Genomic DNA, 19779 nt, shown 5'->3' with positions numbered 1-19779 from the left:
CTTGACCTGGGGTGAGTTGGCATGTTGGGCAGTGAGGACTGTTCCTCCCTGGGCGTGGCGGTACGAACCCATGGGTTGCTCTCCGTAGTGGAGCAGCCTGAGAGGGGACGGAGGCGGCCTCGCTCTGCCCTGGCGGGGCCCCTGCGGCCTTTCAGCATTCCCCAGCTCCGTGGCCCCTGCGGCCTTTCGGCATTCCCCAGCTCCGTGGCCCCTGCGGCCTTTCGGCATTCCCCAGCTCCGTGGCCCCTGCGGCCTTTCGGCATTCCCCAGCTCCGGGGCCCCTGGCTTCGTTGCCAGCACCTTGGCCCCAAAGGTGAGAGGCAGATGCAACCCAGAAGCCAATGCAATTCAGGGTGGCCACCCTCCTCCTCCTCCTCCTCCTCCGTCCTTTTCACGGGCTGTGCTGTTCTGCAGGCTTCCTTGGTCCCTGCCTCCCCACGTTTCTCTCCCCAGCCTCTCCAGTTCCCTCCACTTTAAGAGAGAGAGAGAGATAGGTAGATGTATTGCTGAGGATGTGTTGCTCCGTTATTCAGGGTTAGGGCCACGTGGAGTAATAAGGGAGATTATTAGCCTGCGGGCTCGAACCAAGGCCGGAGTCCCCACCCCCACCCAGCCTGCTGCCTCATCTGCTCTGCTGCCTGCTGGGCCTCCCAGAATGCCTTGCACCACGCCGGAGAGTGAGCGACCTGGCCGTGGGTTTTTATTGATGGCAGCAAGTCTGAAAGCGCGCACAGATACCGATCAATCAGCAGCTTTAAGACAGGAAGCTGGGAAAGCAGACAGAGAGCTTAAGCAAGTGTCGGAAGGCTTTAGGAAGGAGAAATCGGGGAGGTTTGCGGAATACAAATGGATAACTTGAGGAATGGGAGTTCTTGAGTGCTTGTGAATAAATCCACATGCTTTGCCGCAGGGTTTGTGGACAGGTGAGGGGGAGGAGAGTCCTGGCAGAAGCCCAAGCAGGGCGAGAGCTGGAGTCTGTCTTGCCGCCAGGGTGCCAGGAGTGTGGCCTTCCCCCCCCACACACACACAGTGGGGCACTCCTCTCAGTGCTGCTCCCGGGGCTGCAAACCGGCCTGTCCCTGCTCTCGCACTGCGTTTTGGAGAGCTTCTGAGCCCCTTGCAAGTGCAGCGCGACAGCAAGGATCCAAGGTGGGAGGGCAGAGACGCTGGCCCTAGTGAGCACGGGGCGCTCCCGCGCAGGAGGCTGAGTTGGGGGGCAGCGGCTGAGCCCCACTGCCTGCTGCCTCCTTGTCTGGGCAGCCCCTTCGGAGAGCCAGGTTGCCAGGGCTGCCCCTGTGTCGCCCAGGTGGGCCGGGCTCCGGGCGTGGAGATGCCGTGTGTTCGGACCCCTCTCGGGAGAGGCCTGCCCAGTGCCTTCGGGGCCCAGAGATTCTGCTGGTGGTTTTGTGGAGCCCAGTTTGGCCTTCCAGCAGGCATGGCCCCAATGCTGAATTTCGCTTCACGTCGCGACTGGACTGTCTGCCCACTGAACTAAGGGGCCACGGCTTGGGTTTGTTTTGTGTTTTAATTACCGTCGATATAATTAGTTCCCAGCATGTCGAGGTAATAGAGAGTTGCTCCAGCAAGCTTCCAATTTCCTCATCTCATTAGGTTTTTAACGCGATTATTAGTATAATAACTGGCTATGATGATTTCCTCGTGTCGCTTTTTTGCATTCTCCAATTTGCAGGGTGTCTTGATTGGCTAATTTCGGCAAATTATTCTGATTGTCTTGATGATGGTTGGTTGATTAGAACACAGCAGGGGCATAATTCCCCCATCTAGGAAGGTGGAATCCTTTTTTGGATTTGGGTCTCAAAGCTCTGAGGATTTGTGGGTGTCTGTGCGTGCACATACATTTAATTGCTATATTTGCCCGGAATTCGAGATGGAAGGCCTCCGAAGGAAAAAACATACCCGATCACATTAGCGGTAGTGTGCGCATGGCTGGTGGCAGGAAAAATTGACAGTGTGTAGCAGAGACCGAGGCGGGAGGAGGGGAGGGGAGGAACTGGAAAGGCAGGGGAGAGGATGGAAAGGGGTGTTTGGGCTCCACGTCCTTGAGGTCCCCAGGTCTACAGGGTGCAAGCTTTGCACCTGGGGTGGGCTGGCTGAACCAAGGAATCCCAGGGGGGCTGTCACTGACCTGTCGGCGGCCCCTCATCCTTTCCCATCTGACCCTCCGCAGAACGACAGTTTTGAAGGTTAGACGGACAGGCTGTTTTAAGTCAGTATTGTAAAAAAGTCCACCCAGCTCACGAGCTCGTCTGTCCGCACGTACCAGGGTGTAGCACATCTGTGAATATTTCTCGCCTCTCTGAGATCAACTCTCCCAGCTTCCCTCCCTGATCCTTTGGAAGCTATTCTTGTTCACCCTAAGGGAACAGGCAATTGGCTTAGGGGGATAAGTCCACTGCCAAGGAAGAATTCGGAAGCATTTTCTCATCGTCAGCACTGGGGCAGCTATGAATAGGAGGGGAAGAGGGAGGGGAAGAGGGAGGCAGATGATAGAACTTGCCAGAGTTTCTCCATATCCTGAACCCTTTTAATGCCCCCCCCCAATCAGTGCTCTTAGGGTCATTGCTTTTGATCTTACACGAGGCCCCTTTTATTTGCAGGGGTTCCGTTCCTGCAAAACTGCGAATAAAAAGACCCTTAACTCTATGGGGATGGCGGGGTGGGGGATAGGTTCCTAAGCACGCTGAAGTGTGCTGAAAATCACAAGAAAAAGCAGGGAGGGGGAGCAGAAACTAGCACAGTATTGTGCTCTCCAGCAATGCCCCTGCAGCCCCCCAGGAGAAAAGAGCCACAAAATGGGGCTGGGTTACAAAATGACAACCGGAGTAATTTCCGGCCATTCGGGAACGGCAGATAGGCAGAAATAGTCCGATTTTCGCCCCACAGATAAAGAAACTGGGTCCCTGTGACCCGGCCAGGGATATGCGGAACCATGGATGGAGAACCCTTGAGTAACGAGGGTGTCCTGCATAATCATAGTGGCATTCATTCTTTATGTGCCGCTCTTCCTCCAAGAAGCCAAGAGCGGTGTACTACATACTTGAGTTTCTCTTTCACAACAACCCTGTGAAGTAGGCTAGGGTGAGAGAGAGATGTGACTGGCCCAGAGTCACCCAGCTAGTTTCATGGCATTTATTCCCCAACGTGCATGTTTGAAAGATAGAAATGTTCCTGGCGGTTTTGTGGGTGGATACTTCAAAGGGAGAGAATCGTTTCCTCACTGGGCGCCATGTTCATAGAGGAGACACAAAGGGACGGGGTGCGTTTCGATACTAATCTCATGGTTTCTCTTCCCAAACAGAGGGAGTTCCCCAAATTCTTTACATTCCGTGCCAGAGATAAGGTAGGTAGTCTCCGTTTTTTGCTGCCTTTGGGTTGCACACAGATTCATGAGTAGGGTTTGCTGAAGCTCTGAGAGGGCTCTGCTGGTTGGCAACAAGATGCCGTTTGGAAGACCGCATTGTGTTGGAAAGTCCTGATAAGAATTCCATGTATTGACCCAAAGTTAACCAGTGGACTTGGGAATCCGGGACTTCGAAGTCTCCCTTGAGTGGTCAGCTGCTGCCTCCTTCTTGGTGACATGAAGGGTTTTCGATCCCTGCTGGGCTTCTCAAACGTGGGTCTCCAGATGTTGCCAGACTGCAGCTCTCGGCCTTTGGCACCACTGTGGCTGAGGAGGATGGGAGCAGAAGTCATTTGGAATGATGGGCTTTGTAGTCCAACGGCATCTGGGTTCCTGTACAGAGTTACTCCTGTGTCCTCGTTCAGACTTCGTGATGAATGTTCTGTCTCCCTCCAGAACTCAGAGTTGTTTCTCCGCGTGGTTAGAGCTGTCCCCCCGTTTGTGGGAGGAGTGGGCAGAATTCTGTACTGTGGCCACCTGCGTTTTGTGGTGTGAGATGTATATCCATGCACCCCCACCCCCCGCACCTGTTCTGCACATGTCCTGGTTGGGTTTCTCCGCAGTTCGAGGAAGACCGCATCTACCGCCACCTGGAGCCGGCCTTGGCCTTCCAGCTGGAGCTGAACCGGATGCGGAACTTTGACCTGACCGCCATCCCCTGCGCCAACCACAAGATGCACCTCTACCTGGGCGCAGCCAAAGTGGAGGCCGGGGCGGAGGTGACGGACTACCGCTTCTTTGTGCGCGCCATCATCCGGCACTCCGACTTGGTGACCAAGGTGGGGGTCCTGCCAGGAAAGGGGGGGCGGGGGGGAGGGCCCGAGCCCTGGCAGCTGGGAGGTCTTGCTGGTGACACTCTGCTCGCAGAGAGACGTTGCAGCCCTCACTGAGTTCCTGGTGGGTGGCTCAGGCAGGTGGTCTCCTCTCTGTGACGTCCGCAGGCGGTGGGGCTGGTTGGCGTCTCCCTGTGCAAGTGGGGAGGGGTGTGTGGCAGCCGTTCCCTTCAGCAGGCAGTGGGGGGGGGGAGGTGGAGGTCATCGGACCCAGTGCTGGCCAGCAGAGCAAAGCCACGAGGCTCTGTGTCCCAGCCGGACTCCTCTCCCTGCCCGGGCCGGCCGTGGGGAGGCAGGGAGCGCGCCAGGGGGGAGGCAGTGACGGCTGGGCCCCGCTTCCGTAGGAGGCCTCCTTCGAGTACCTGCAGAACGAGGGGGAGCGGCTGCTCCTGGAAGCCATGGACGAGCTGGAGGTGGCCTTCAATAACACCAACGTCCGCACCGACTGCAACCACATCTTCCTCAACTTCGTCCCCACAGTCATCATGGACCCTTCCAAGGTAAGGGGGGCTGAGGGGCGGCTTGGTCCCGGCTTGCCTATGCCGTGCTTTTGGTAGAGCCTCGTGGGCTCCAAGGTGGGCCAGACCTTGGTCCTGCGGGGCTGATGCCCCTGAACTCTGCTGCAGCCAGGTACGGCGTGGTGGGCCTCGCCAGTCCTGGAGGGGGAGGAGGCTGCTTGCCCACCCCTGCCAGCCCCTCCGGCATGCCGTCGAGGGGCGGGACGTGGCGTGTGTGTGTGTGTGTGGAAGGGAGCTGGGGAAAGCAAAGCTCAGGGGAGCAGGCCTTTGACCAGTGTAGGCCCTGACCAGTGCAAGCGGGGCTCAGCGCTTCGGACCGCGCCCCGTCCCGCCGGCTGCTTCCCCTCGCCTGTGCCGCGTCTGCCCGCGAGCCTGGATGTGGCCCCAGCGGAGTCGGGAGCCCCTTGGTTGGCTTTGGCCGGGCTTCCCAGCCTCCCGGGTGTCTCCCAGCCTGGGCTGCGGGAACGTGTCTGCAGATGGTGTGGCAAGTGTGTCCCAGAGGGGGCCTCGGGAAAGAGGCCGTTCTGGAGGAAACGTTAAGCGCTGCCTTCCGATTGCTTTGCCTTTAATATGCACTATTTACCAAACAGCGGTATATTTAGCAAGTTTAATAAAGCCTCAGAGGAGCAGGCCTGTAAGCGGTAATTGCCTTGTTGATTTAAGGCGCCCGAGCGGCAGTGAAGTGGGGGCGCACGAGGCCTTCGGAAAGGTGTGCCGAGAATTTGGCTCTCCGTGCCGCTCTCCAGTGTCTTGGAATATCAAGAGATCGGAGTGGAGGAGGGGGCTTGTTGGTCCCCACACCCTCCTCCGGGCTGGGCTGCCCCAGCCTTGCTGTAGCACACATTTGCTATCTGTTCATTTTGCGGATGTATCAATCACCCCTTGTGAGGAAGCTGCCAGAGAGCTCTGCAGGATCTGGGCAAAGGAGGACCGTCTGGGCTAGCATTTGGCTCCTAGTGTTGGGCAAGCAGATGCCCCCGGGCAGGGCAGGGAGGCCACAGCCCCCTTCCCCGATTTTTGTTTTGTTACTGGCATTCAGAAGTAGACTGCTCCTGCAGCTGGCAGCTCTACCTTGGCTAACAGCTGTGGATAGATTTCCTTCCCCCGAACCTTTTGGAGCCCTTGTTGGGTCAGTGGCCGTTCTTGCTCCTTGCGCCAGCAAATCCCGTATGGGAATTGGGTGTTGTTTTTAAACATCCCGTCTTATGTCTACTGCCAATCGGTTTCATTGCAGGGTCCAGGCAGGACCCTTTTTCCTGCACTTTTTCTAAACTTAGAAGCCCCCAGCGCTGCAACCGGCCTTCTCTGGGAAGGCACTCCGAGCCCCGGTCATCTTGGTTGTCCTCATCTTGGTCGTCCTCATCTTGGTCGTCCTCATCTTGCCCTTTGCCTGCCTCTACGGCCCCCGTTTTGAGAAGCTCTTTTGCCAGAGTTGGCCAAGGAGGGCTCCCGCTGACCGCTGCATGACACAGGCCTCGAAGTCCGCCTCTGGACCCCCGTTCTCTGCACCCGCTTCTGCCTTCCCCGTCAGCCGGTGGTTTCTTGTGTGTGTCCTCTGTGGGGCTTGTCTTGTCTCTGGAGGTGGGGAGGAGGTCCTGGGCACGGAGGACGGGGGGGCGGCCTGAGGCCCCAAGCCCTGCCGCTTCTCCTCCTCCTCTGCCCTGGTCGGTGAGGCCCAGCAGAACAAAGCCTGTGTTGGGAGAGCATCCCGCTGAGCCCCCCCCGCCTTGGCCCACTTAGGTGGTTGCCTGAGATGCCCAGGAAGCAAGCTCAGAGTGAACTGGACCCCGCCCTGGGTAGAGGAGAGCCGGTCTGGTGGGAGCCAGCAGGACTGGTCCCCTTCGCTAAGCAGAGTCCACCTTGGTTGCATTTGAATGGGAGCCTTTCCCCCCTCCAAATTCAATTTTTATTAATTTTAACAGTAGTAATATTATCATTCATTGTAAATACACACAAAAAGGTGGACTTCCCGCACACATCTCTTCGTGAATCATCAACTATAAAATTTACCCTTGCTATAATAGTAATTCAAAACATAAATTCAAACCCTTACAAACATAGCTAATCTACCCAACCTGCAGTTTTTTACTAAATTTCAAACCCTGCTGTCAAGTCCATAGTAGGAAAGTAATTCTTTAGATACAAGAATGGTTTCCAGTCTTCTTTAAAACATTCCAAGTTTTGGTCTCTTATTAGTGCTGTAAGTTTTGCCATCTCCACATATTCCAAAATTTTTATCAGCAAGTCTTCTTTTGAAGGCAGTCATTTGAATGGGAGACTTGATGTGTAAGCAGCGCTGGAAGATCTTCCCCTTGTGGGGATGAAGGAGCCGCTCTGGGAAGAGCAGAAGGTTCCCAGTCCCCTCCCTGGCAGCCTCTCCAAGACAGGGCTGGGAGGGACTCTTGCCTGCCCCAGAAGCCACTGCTCCCGGTCTGTGAAGACAATACAGAGCTAGATGGACCAAGGGTCTGACTCAGTAGATGGCAGCTTCCGCAAAGCTGCCTATGTTCCCAGAGAACCTCCAAGTTACCCTGACGGGCAGCAGCGCTTTTGAGGTCTTTCCCCAGCCCTGCCCAGAGAGGCTGCTGGGGCCTGGGCCTGGGACCTTTGGCACGCCCAGCAGGAGCTCTGCACCGGAGCCTCTGCCCCATCGTCCGCAGGGGCCCCGGCTTCCTCACTGGGGAGAGCCACGCTCCTTGGAAGAGGAAGGGCATGGGCCCGGAATCCTTCCAGACACAGCGCGGCGGACCTTGGCCTCCTCCGCCCCGCCCCGCCTCTGTGGCTCCTCCTCCTCCTTTGTGGCTCCTCCTTCTCCTCCTCCTCCCAGGGTCAGGCCCTGCTCTACGCAGTGTTGCTCTCGCGTGTCCACTCAGCCCGATCCGCCCGTTAATTCTCCTCCTCCTCCTCCTCCTCCTCCTCCTCTCTCCAGATTGAGGAGTCGGTGCGCAGTATGGTGATGCGTTATGGCAGCCGCCTGTGGAAGCTGCGGGTGCTCCAGGCAGAGCTGAAGATCAACATCCGGCTGACGCCCACCGGCAGGGCCATCCCCATCCGGCTCTTCCTGACCAACGAATCTGGCTACTACCTGGACATCAGCCTCTACAAGGAGGTGACGGATTCCAGGACCGCCCAGGTACACACACACACACACACACACACACACACACACACACACACACACACACACACTCATGGGGCTGTGGCAAAGGCCCTCCGGGGTCACTGATGGGCTGCCCATCGGGGCTTTCGCATGGTAGACCCCAGCCCCTGGCTCAGGGCCAGATTCTGAGAGGCTGTGCCGAGCTTAGAAGGGCCCCCCCCCGCCTTTCTTTGAAAGGGCGGTCCTAACAAAAAGGACAAGGAAAGCCGAAATAATTAAGCATCTTGGCAAAGATGCCGTGAAAAAGTAATAAGCTGACCCAAAAGGCTATCTTGCAGCAAGCCTACCACTTGCGCTTAGAAATGCCTTGGAATGGCAATACGTTCGTTAGGTCAGAGTTGGAAGCATGCCCTCTCTTGGTATGCCTGGCTCTCCCCTGGGGCTAGAGGGGAGAGTGCAGGGACTCCCGAGGAAAGAAAAGGCTGGACTGAAGGGGGTCTGGGAGGAGAGCAAAAATGCCCCCCCCCCGAATCTCCTGAGCAGGGGGGCCTGTGGGGCAAGACAGGCTCTTAGGACGGCCCGGAGAGCACCGATCCTGCTGGGGGTGTTAGACGTCGTCAATGCAGAGCTGGTCACTTAAAGTGGCCGGCCGTGCTGAAGTCTCAGCCGTGGGTCAGCCGGCTTCCAAGCCTTTAGATGCACCCTCCCCGAGATTTCCAAGTGACTGATTTGCCCATTCCCCCAAATGGGTGTAATGGGGAGCGGCTTGTCCTAGCGAGCCGGGAGGGCGCCTGCTGCCCCACAGCTGGCCAGCCTGCAGACAGCACAGCTCTCGTGGCCCTGGCGGGAGAGAGGGGAGCCCCTCCTAGGCGCACTTGCACCCGGATCAGAGCCGGGGTCAGCCTTGCCGCTCACAGGGACTCCCAGAGGTTGTACGACTCCCAGCATCCCCAGCTGCAACAGCTTTTGCTTGGGGGGGTTAGGGGAGTTGTAGTCAGCAACATCTGGGCAGCATCCCTGTGAGAGGGAACACGGGCTGGGGTGAGGATGTTGCACGAAGAACTTTAGTGGGGGTGGGGGGTGGAGCACCCTGAGTGACGGTCTTTATGGTGCTCAGTGAAGCCCGGATGGAGCCTCCCTCTGGAGGGGGGTGAGGTGGGGTGGGCTACTGATGGATGAGGCCAGCCTGGTCCTCGTTTGGCGGAGCGGCCCTTGAGACCGTGGGAGTGCCTGGCGTGCCTGCGTCTGCAGAGGGGAAGCCGCTGTGGCCAGGGCGGTGGCCCCCCTGATGGCGGCTGGGCGCCCCCTTCCCCAGATCATGTTCCAGGCCTACGGGGATAAGCAGGGCCCGCTGCACGGCATGCTGATCAACACTCCCTACGTGACGAAGGACCTGCTGCAGTCCAAGAGGTTCCAGGCCCAGTCGCTGGGCACGACGTACGTCTACGACATCCCCGAGATGTTCCGGCAGGTAAGGGCGGGAAGACTGCCCAGCGGATGTGCCACCTGGGTCGGGTCAGGGGCCCCCACGGGCCAGCGGTGGCTGTCTCTAGGCCCCTGCGGTCACCCTTGGGTGGGATTTCAGCCGGAGCTTTGGAGAAACCGCCCGACGGGAGCAGCCGGTTGACAGAGGGGTGTGTGGTGGTGGTGGTGGTTCTGGAGAGCCGCGGCAGATTGCAGGGCTGGCCCTCTTTCCCCAGAGGCCTTTAGGAGGAGCTGGGGCAGCTGCTGTCTCTTGGGGGTGCTCCAGCAGCAAGCCAGCCAGCCAGTTCGCTCTCCCCCCCCCCCCCCCGTGCCGGATTCCGTGGCGGATTTGCTCAGCCCTGGAGTCTCTCTGCTCTTGGGAGGAGTGGTGGCAGCAGCCGCCTTCCACAGGCTCCGGGGGAGCTCTTTGCCCAGCCCTGCTGCGCCCCCGGGGACTGCCCTTGTGCGTCCCTGAGCGGTGGGCACGCTCTGGGCCCCCTCCTGGGTGGCTGTCGGTGGGTGCTCCGGAGGGACCCAGAGCAGAGACAGCCGTGGGGGTGGTGGGTGGGTGCCTGTGTGCGTGCGCCTGTTGCATGGCGCTCACTGTCTCTCGTCTCCCCCTCCAGTCTCTGCTGAAGCTCTGGGCCTCCATGAATGAGCTGGCCACCCTGCCGCCCCCCCCGCTGCCTTCCGACATGCTGACGTTCACGGAGCTGGTGCTGGACGGCCAAGGGCAGCTGGTCCACATGAACAGGCTGCCCGGCGGCAATGAGGCAAGTGGGCTCTCCCTCCTCCTCCTCTCCCCCTCCTCCCCCTCCCCCCACAGGCTCCCCTGGGGTCCCGCCCCGGCGTGGCCCTCCACTGGGCACAGGCCACGGTCCGTCCTCCGTGCAGTCTGGAGCCCTGGGTGGTCTGGGACTGGATGTGTGCACAGAGGGGGAGGAGGTGGGGCCTGGGGTCTAGTCAGGCATCTGCCCGAGAGTGCAGGGCCCAGGCCTCTCACGGCGTGGTCCCCTGGCCAGGGCCGTGTTGGAGCAGGCAGGGAAGGGCAGCAGGAGGAGGAGGAGGAGAGGGCTCCCGCCCTTGCGGATCCTCCCCAAATCCCGAGTGCCAGAAAAGGGCCTGCCGGCACAGGATGACTGGCTGGCGAGCAAAGCCTCCGCCGGGGACCCCTGCTCCCCGGAAGCCCCGACGCACCGGCATGCCCCTGCTCTGGAGGGGCACCCGTGGGCTGCTCTCTCTGCCTGCCTGGGGACAGGAAAGAGCCGCAGGGGAGCTTGTACTTCAGGAGCCGGGGAGCCGCAGGGGATCCGGCATGCACGACAGCCTCCCCCGCCCCCAACCTCCCTCTGGTTTTGGACTACAACTCCCATCAGCCCCAGCGGCCAGTCGTCAGGTCTGATGGGGGCCGCAGTCCCAGGCTGTGCATCCCTGCCCGAGAGTTACGGTAGAGTGACCGTGGCGACTCGTCTGGGGCTGGGGGGCCCCCTCCAGCCTCCGAGGTGCAACGCCTCTCACTCCCAGTGGCAGGGGAGCCCCAGCAGCAGGGGATGGGAGGGCATTCGCAGAGACCCTCTTGCCCATGGGCTCCTCGGAGGCGGCATCTGGTGGGCCACTGGGGGAAACGGGGGGCTGGGCTAGAGAGGCTTCCTTGGGCCTGATCCAGCGGGGCTCTTCTGAGGTTCTCAGAGTTGCTTGGTGTGTGTGTGTGTGTGTGTGTGTGTGTGTGTGTGTGTGTGTGTGTGTGTGTGTTCTGACGCTGCTTCCGATGGAGTCCAGCACATCTCAGGCGCCCTGTGTCGATACAGGCAAAGACGTTGGTGCACCCAAGGTGGTGCTCAATGCAGCCTCTCCGGTTTTCTTCCTGGTGCTGGGCTGGCCGGCTGGGCCGGGCCCCTGTCGAGTGCACAGGATGGAACAGGAGCAGCAGCAGCCCCTTCCAAGACACCTCCGTGGGTCTGGTTGGGGAAGGGGCTCTGTGGAGGGGTGTGAAGCTGGCCTCCTCTGACCCGGCGGGAGTGTTGAGCTTCAGGGAGCCAGGCGGTTTCCACCAGGGGAATCTCTTCCCGGCAAGCAAGGCCGTGCAGTAGTGCAGTGTGAAGTCCTCTCGCAGCCCCCTTCCTCCCCACATTTTTTAGAATCTTTCTTTCTCCCCCCTACCCCCTCCTTTTGCATGTGGAGTGGCTGGAGGCCAGGGGGGTCGCCCGGCTTCCCCAGGGACGGGGCTGAAATTGCTGGCGCTGAGCGTCCTGGGGCCTGGGCACGAGGAGCATCTCCGCGCCTGTTTACTCTGCCAGCATGAATACAAATAGGGTGATTATACGGGGGCCCTGGACCTTCCGCACTCAGGCACTTCGTTTAACCCCCGCAAGCCCGTCCAGGGGCTCGGGATGCAAACCGGCCGCCTTTCTGTCCCCCAGAGCTTCGGAAACGAAGCGTAAGTGTTTAAAATGGAGACGTGCCCCCCTAGCCAGAAGAGGAGTGGGTGGGTGACTCCCCTGGGAGAGGCACTTGGCTCCCTCCTGACTGTGCTTTTGCCTCTGTCGCAAGACTGTTTTGTTGAGGAAGCCGCTTAGCTTGGCTGGCTGGTTTGTTTTTTCTGTTTTTACCTGTTTTTATCTGCCACCTTGGTCAGTTTCAGATTTGTGTTTGTGCTGTAAAAATCTTGTTGCTTTCACTTTTAAATTGCTTTTTAAAAACCGTATTCCCCGCCTTGGGCACTGTTTATATAAGCTGAAAATTGGGAGAGAAATCCCCCCTGCACACCCCCTACACACATGCACACCCCCTATACACACACACACACACACACACACTTAGCTACCGATCTATACATACACACGTGCCCTTGTAGATACAGTCTGGGAAATTATCACAAGGTCAGAGTGACAGCACAGAAATCCCAATTTTAAAACTTGGGAAAGACCAGCCGAGTGAGAGAAGTGGTGGTTGCGGGGTTCTTGAATCATGCAAATAGATCTTTAAATTTGGTTTGAGTTCCAGTTCTGCCTGGGCTGAGAATTGTAACATTCATTTGGCTAGAGACAGGATTGAATGGGTGGACAGACAGACAGACACTCTAAATCCAAGTAGAGAGAGAGAGAGAACCCGGCGCCCATAAATAAGCCAGCCAAGCTGCTAAGCAATGGCCTTGCAGATGTGACCTTCATGTTTTGCAGTTGGCGCTGGGTGCATGTGAAGGGTCGTCAGGCAAACCATTTCTCCGCGGGATTAGCAAACTGCTGGGAAGGAGGGTTTTGTGTGTGTTTGTTTTTTTGAGGCCTTCCTATCGAATTGTGTTCCTGATCGCCCCGGGGGCGGTGCAGGGAGACAGCATGAGGCCGTGTTCTCCTGTTTGGGCAGCTAATCTAAAGGAGGAATTTGTGCACACTCAGCAGCCTGAGCACGAACAAGCCGTGTTTAAGCTTCTTGGTGTCGTGGCATTGAGGAAGCAGTATGGTGTCCCTGCTCCCCTTTCGTCCCCAGGCCGAGCACCTTTCCCCTGAGATCTTAGGTAAGATCTTTCCCCTTTGAGGCAGCGTTGTGTAGTGGTTGGAGCACTGGGCTGAGACCAGGGAGGTCCGAGTTCAAATCCCCCTTCAGCCACGAGGCTTGCTGGGTGACTCTGGGCCAGTCGCTTCTCTCTCAGCTTAACCGAGCTCACCGGGTTGCTGTGAGGTGAAAAATAACTCTGGGCTTGTTGGAGGAAGAGCTGGATATAAATGTAAATCTGCATTTAAAGTATTTCTAACCCAACTTTCAGGCCGGGAATCAATCCCACCCACCCCCAAGGTGGTTTACAAGGCAGAAGGAAAACCAGTCATTGAAACAAAGCAAATACTTCTTGGCTTCTTTTTGGAGGTGGGAGGGGGGGCTCCTTGGGGAGAAGGTTCTTCCGTCTAGGTAGGGCTGTGTGTGTGTGTGTGTGTAAGCTGCAGATTAAGGCTGTAGAGTGAGAGCTGGTGTTGCCTGTTCAGCCTACAATTCCAGATTTCAAGGTCCAAGACCAATGGGACCACTGAACCCATTTTCAGGGAGGCCAGGAATGGCACACTCCATAACAGGGGATGTGCATGAACCTGTCCGGAGGCCTTTTTATGGGCCTCCGAACAGGTTCAGACATGGGACGGTTCGAAAGGTTTGAAGGTGGTGGGGAGAGGGGTAACTTTAAGGGCGGGGGAGGGTGTACCCTGCCCCCCTGCCGGTGCTTGCTTAAAAACTGGTCCAGTGGGACGGCAGCGTACCTCCCTGCTGCCTCATCCTCTTGTCGGACCGGAAGTAACGTGTGTGTGTGTGCGCGCGTGCGTGCGTGTGGAAGGCAGCCAGGCCTCTCCAGGGCTGTGTTCTGCTGGTTTAGATTTGAGGAATTGATTTCAGAGTGAGACGATGAACAGCAGCAGCAGCAGCAACTCAGGTGGGTCACTGGCTCTGGGTGGGCTGGGGGTCCCCTTTTCCATGTGGCTTCTGGGGCTGAAACTGAACCCCGGAATCAGGGCTGGAAAGGGGATGTGTGCTTGGGAGGCATTTCCCCCTCCCTCCCTCCTTCCCTCCCCTGCCCTCCCCTCCCCTCCCTGGAAGGGTTTTCCTTGCCCTTGGGAGGAACCGACCACCCACTCCGTGGTGGGCGGCTGCTGAAGCCCAGCCCTCGGAGCCTGCCACCGTCTCCCTCTCTCCACACCAGATGTCGCTGTTTTTCCTTGGCAGGAGCCTCCCGGGGGGGGAGACCTCGCGTTGGGGGCTCCTTCCTACGCAGCCTCTTCCCTGGTGCCTCTTGACACGGAGGGCTGAAGCCTGTCTGGAAGAGCTGGGCATGGGGACGCCTCCCTGGGCTGGGGTTTCTCAGCCCAGGCCCCGAGAACAAACTGCCCCCGGCTGCCACATTTGGGGAAGTGGCGTGCCTCTTGGCCACACTGGTGCCCGGGTAGAGACTGCCCGGGGCAAACCGCTCCGACCTCTGGCAGAGGGTCTGGGCGCAGTGGGTGCGCCACACAGCGCGGGTCATTTTGCCCTATAAAGCCTTGAGGGGCTTGGGCTTCGAGTCCTGAAGGGAACGCCTCCTTCGCTGTGAACCCAGCCGCCTGTTCAGCTCTTCAGAGGAGGTTTGTTGGAGGCTCAGAGGCGGGCCTCCTCTGCAGTTGCCCCTGGGCGGGTGGTGGGACGCCCTTCCTGCTGAGGAGGCCAGAACTGCCCCATCCCTGCTGACCTTTAGGCAACGGCGGAAGTCCCCTCTCTTCAGCCACACCTCTTAGCTGCCTGGTCATTCTGATGGGTCTTCTAATTGGAGGTTTTAATATGTCTTAATGGCGAACATTCCTCGGTTTGTTGGATTGCTGTAAACCACCCAGAGACTTGTGTGAAATAAATAAGTGCCCAGTGCCAAGATGCTGCCACACGGGTGAGACTTCCTGACATCTTGGGTACGATGTATGAGCTCCCGGCTGCCAATTTCACTTGGGTGGGTTTGCTTCCTGCACTGGCCAGGCTCTGGACGTCACTTCTGGGTCTGTTCTAAAATGCCTGGCACTTGGGGGCAGCATCGGGGGCGAGGGCGGTCCCCTGCTGAAATCCCCTGCCTCTGGCGGCAGGTCAGGGGCCGCTGAATCCCAAGGCCATTTCCCTGCTCGCCAGCCCCATCCGTTTCAGTGGCATCCAGGATTACAGCGCCCCTCTTTGGATAGGAAGCGTCTGCTGCCGTGCCTTTGAGCTGCGATGGGTGTGTCTCAAGTGGGAATGTGGGTGAGGAATTATAGACACATGATAATACAGGCCGCGCGTGATGTATCTCCGGCTCTCCTGCGCCTCCGTCTTGCTGTTGTTGCCCGGCAAGCAAATGACACCCTGCCAGAGAACCCTAATCACAGTTGGGAACATCAGAAATAATGATTGCCTCTGATCGGAGGTCGTGAATAATTCTTCCGGTTTGATTTTCCCATCCCGGCCAGTGATACCTTTCAGGCCAAATGGGTTTCTACAGGAGAATAATAGTCCCACTTCTTATGGAAATCCTGTGGCACATATCATTTCGCCAACACAAAAAAACAGTTGAATGAGACGCCTTGCCTCTTGGAGAGAGATTTCTCTCTCTCCTCCTCCTCCTCCTCCTCCTCCCTCTTGCTTCCATTCTCCCTTTCCGTCCCAGATGACACCCCAGTGGCCAAGGAGTTGTTCAGGAAGCAGAGACTGGCCTTTTCAGAGCCTCTTCTGGGGCTGGAAGGCAGGGCCACAGACAGAAGGGCAGCCTGTCTCTTGCCTTCCTTTTTGTCCCGGGAACAGTTGGGGAGAGAGCTGGGGCTAACCACCCATTGCCCAGAAGCCTGGAGGGAAAAAGGGCAGTCTTCAAGTTCCCGCTGAGAGAGAGGGAGCCTTGTGGATTTTGGCCACAAGTGGTTTCCATGGACTGCGGGCCATCACCAAGAAGGCCCTGTCCTGGGGGCTCTCCAAGTGGGCCTCAGCTGGAGTCAGCGTGTAGGGCAGAGCCCTCTCAGCCGACCTGGGCGGGGTGGGGGGCTCGGCTGAGGGCAGACAGTCCCTGACGTACCGAGGCTCAGAGATGGTCTTGTGGAAGCAAGCGTGACCACTTGGCAAAGCAGAGTCCACCCTGGTTGCATACGAAGAGGAGGCTACAGGCGTGATCCCGGTAAGATCTTCCTTTTAGGGACAGGGCCGCTCTGGGAAGAGCACCTGCCTGCTTGCAGGGAGAAGGTCCCAAGTTCCCACCCTGGCAGCATCTCCAAGATAGATTCCTGCCTGCAGCCTTGGAGAAGCCACTGCCAGTCTGTGAAGACAATACTGAGCTAGGTGGACCAAGGGTCTGACTCAGTATGTGGCAGCTTCCTAGGTTCCTATGTTTAGCTCAGACCTCTCTTGCTTCCTTGGGACTGGAAACTCCCTCATCGCCACTCATTCTCTTCCCAACCACATCACCACCCTAGTTCTTGTCTCTGTGAACTCGAGGGATATTGGGAACGTTTCAACACGTGTACACAAGTCCTACTTCCAAAACTCAGCTTTCTCGTCAGAAAAGTGAGCTTTCTCCTATGTGACTCCTTGTTTGCCGACTGCCATGTTGTGTTTCTTGGTCATGATCCTGCGTGGCAGGATGTTTGCAGTGGGGGGCGGGGCGGTGTGGTTTGTGGGGCGGGGGGGATCGCTCTGCCCTGACTGGCCACACGGCCTGCCCCTCACGGTTACAGATTGGCATGGTGGCCTGGCGGATGACGCTCAAGACCCCCGAGTATCCGGAGGGGCGCGATATCATCGTCATCAGCAACGACCTGACCTACCGGATCGGCTCCTTCGGCCCCCAAGAGGACCTGCTCTTCCTTCGGGCCTCGGAGCTTGCTCGGACGCAGGGCATCCCCCGGGTTTACGTGGCGGCCAACAGTGGCGCCAGGATCGGTTTGGCCGAGGAGATCCGCCATATGTTCCACGTTGCGTGGGAAGAGCCGGCTGACCCGTATAAAGTAAGCTCTGGGCGTGTGCCCATTTTCAGGGGGGAAATGGCTTGCATGTTTTTTAGGAGGCTTCTTACCAGAGTTCTGTCTGATGCATCAAGGCCGACAGAATCAGATGCATGGGGAGGCCAGCCTCTCCATCCCACCGGTTCCCAGGGGGCACGTTTTATTTATTGATTCCTTCCTTCCAAGTATTTATACCCTGCTTTTAGTAAAAAGAGCCAAGTCTGATAATAGAAGGCCCTGGAAACAACTAATAAAAGCAGCAATGAAATGATACAATCTGCAGAGTGAAAAAATAGTGATGAGCCTGCCCGTCCTGGAAAGGCGGCCAGAGAGGGAACCGGTTGGATTTCCCTGGGGAGGGATGTCCGTTCCCTAAGCAAGGGAGCCACCACTGGTCAGGCCCTGGGCTGGTTCGTACAGGAAAACTCAAATGTCCAAACTCACTTTGGGGTCATCTGCGGCTCAGAAGTTCCTTACCCTTGTTTCTTAAGAAAATGTTGATTTTGTGTGTGTGTGTAAACTTATAATTTGCAAAATGTTCCTTTCTGGGGTGTGTGTGTGGGGGACACACACAGCAGGGGGTGTACTTCTGAGAATAAGTGAACCTCATTTACTTACGTTTATTTTTAAAATGTAGACTCCATTAAAAGATACTCAGAGTAGCTGTCTTTCTGTCTCTTCTTTGCCCCGCCCCCCTCCAGGGATTCAAGTATCTGTACCTGACACCGCAGGATTATAAGAAAGTCAGTGCTTTGAACTCCGTACACTGTGAGCATGTGGAAGATGAAGGAGAATCCCGGTAAGTGCGGGTTACAATCTGAAGAACCCAAGGACAGCCCTGTGGGATCGGGAAGAGAGAGGCCCCAACAAGCCCATCTAGTCCAGCCTCCTGTTCCCCACAGTGTGGCCCCCCACCAGATGCCTCTGGGGAGCCCACGGGCAAGAGGCGAGGGCAGGCCCCCTCTCCCCTGCTGCTGCTGTTCTTGTGCCCCGACAACTGGTCTTGAGAGGCAAAGCTCAGATTTCTTTTGTTGGAAACAGTTTCTGCAGCCCCCCAGTTAGTGATCCCCCCCTCATTTGCTTCATACAACTCCATTTTTGCAATATCTGGGGCGCCACATGATCTCGGCCCCGTGGTGGTCCATGTTCTCCGAGAGTGCCAGACTTGCAAGTGGGCGTGACCCCCTCTCCTCCTCCTCCTTCTCCTCCGCCTCCTTCTCCTCCGCCTCCTCCCCACTCCTAACTGCAGATATAAGATTACGGATATTATCGGGAAGGAAGAAGGCCTTGGGACAGAGAACCTCCGAGGATCTGGGATGATTGCAGGAGAATCGTCCTTGGCCTATGAAGAGATTATCACGATCAACCTGGTAATCCACCGTTGTGTTTTGCTGGCGGGGGCTGGGGATGGAGGAGCCCCCTAGGACGGTGAAGCACTAGGGACTGTAGGGATTGGGGGAGATTCCTGCAGGCTGGCGCTGCCTTAGGGCCAATCCTGCCCTCAGAGGGCCAAGTTTGACCCCTTTCGCAGGCTTCCAGTAGCCCAATCCCCTTGTAGGGGTTCTGAACGGCAAATGCACGTGGTGGCTCCATTCGCTTGTTGCCTCCTCCCCAAGAGCCACGTCAGAAATGCACACCTCAGCCCCAGGCAATGTGTGGTAGAGTTGCACCCAGGGCAGAGAGGCTGCAAGGTCCCCCCCCCCCGGAGAAGGCTTGTTGGAAGGAGGAGAGGCCAGAGCAGCCACTCACCCAGAGATGCAACAAGAAGCCTCCTCTGAGGATGGGCCTTTGTGCTGCTTGTCTCGTTCAGAAGCAATGGATTCAGGTGTGGCACTGGGGGCAGAGAGGCTGCTGAAACCCTTGGGGGAGGCCAGCGCTGAGCGGTGACTCGTGCAGAGACGCGACAGGGCGGCCTCCTCAGGAGACAGTTCATTTTGGTTCACTGGAGCCTTTCCCTTTCTGAAACAACTTCTGTGCCTCACACTACTCTGGAACTTGCTTGCTCATGAAATTAGAGTTTCCCCTTCTCTGAACGTTTTTAAGCAGGAGCTAAACCCATACCTGTTTAGACAGGCTTTTAGTTTCTAGTTTTAAAGGCCCCCTTTCTGTCCCCAGGTGACTTGTCGGGCGATTGGGATCGGGGCCTACCTTGTCCGCCTGGGGCAGCGGACTATCCAAGTGGAGAACTCGCACATCATCCTGACGGGGGCGGGAGCACTCAACAAAGTAAGTCCCTTTCGCCTCGGCTGGTGGCCCGGGAGTTCGGCGGGTGGGGGGAGGGCGTTTGGGGCAGGATGATGGCTGCTCGGGATGGTGTTGCTGCCAGACCTGGCGTGGCCAAGGCGGGCCATGGGGTGGTTCAGCTCCCCGCCCGCCTTCACTGGTGGCAGTGCTGCATGTGCCTTTCGGTTTAACTGCGGGACGTAAATATTCGTAGTAGCAGGACCCAGAGCTAGGCAGGATGGCGCTCATACCTAAGGGATCAGGTTGTGTGCAGTGTGTGCCCGCTGGGGGCGCTTTTGTGGGGGCGGCAGAAGCTTTGTTCTTGCAGCTCCGCCGGTGTGGCCAAGCGGGGGAAGGAGGAGAGCGGTTCCTCCGGCGGTCGTGAGCATGAATTGCCCCCTGCCTTGGTTGGCATCTGGATGGGGGTGCCGACTGTGAGCTCTCCTCCCGAGGGGATGCGGCCACCGCAGTCCCTGGCAGCATCTCCGGGTAGGGCTGGGGGAGACCCCTTGCCTGACACCTTGGAGAAGCCGCTGCCAGTCCGTGCAGAGAATCCTGGGCTGAAAGGACCAAGGGCCCGACTCGGTAGCAGGCACTTCCCCATGTTCTAGTCTCTGTATTGCTGGATAACTTTCCGTTCACAAACTGGCAAGCCACGTGTGATGGTTTTGGGAGGAGGGACTGTGCCGTGTAGGGTCGTTGGCAATGATTACCTTGCTAGTTGGTGTTCAAAATAGTTTAAGAACCTTTTTGGTGGCAG

General features: G+C 57.8%; 1 protein-coding gene across 8 annotated transcripts in view; it reads left to right on the top strand.

Moving 5' to 3' along the window:
* ACACA (acetyl-CoA carboxylase alpha) overlaps positions 1-19779 on the top strand; it is a 140041-nt gene that overhangs the window by 79833 nt on the left and 40429 nt on the right. For all 8 annotated transcript variants that reach the window (XM_053274908.1, XM_053274909.1, XM_053274910.1 and 5 more), the window contains 10 exons: positions 3320-3361; positions 3985-4200; positions 4599-4754; positions 7702-7905; positions 9188-9343; positions 9963-10109; positions 16530-16799; positions 17498-17595; positions 18046-18166; positions 18912-19022. In XM_053274908.1, the coding sequence (XP_053130883.1) occupies positions 3320-3361; positions 3985-4200; positions 4599-4754; positions 7702-7905; positions 9188-9343; positions 9963-10109; positions 16530-16799; positions 17498-17595; positions 18046-18166; positions 18912-19022 (1521 nt within the window). The remainder of the gene's footprint in view (positions 1-3319; positions 3362-3984; positions 4201-4598; positions 4755-7701; positions 7906-9187; positions 9344-9962; positions 10110-16529; positions 16800-17497; positions 17596-18045; positions 18167-18911; positions 19023-19779) is intronic.

Source organism: Hemicordylus capensis, chromosome 12 (assembly GCF_027244095.1).
Source record: "Hemicordylus capensis ecotype Gifberg chromosome 12, rHemCap1.1.pri, whole genome shotgun sequence".
In the NCBI taxonomy this organism is placed as follows: domain Eukaryota; kingdom Metazoa; phylum Chordata; class Lepidosauria; order Squamata; family Cordylidae; genus Hemicordylus; species Hemicordylus capensis.
Note: the sequence above shows the minus strand (reverse complement) of the source record. Positions and strands in the feature narration are given on the sequence as shown.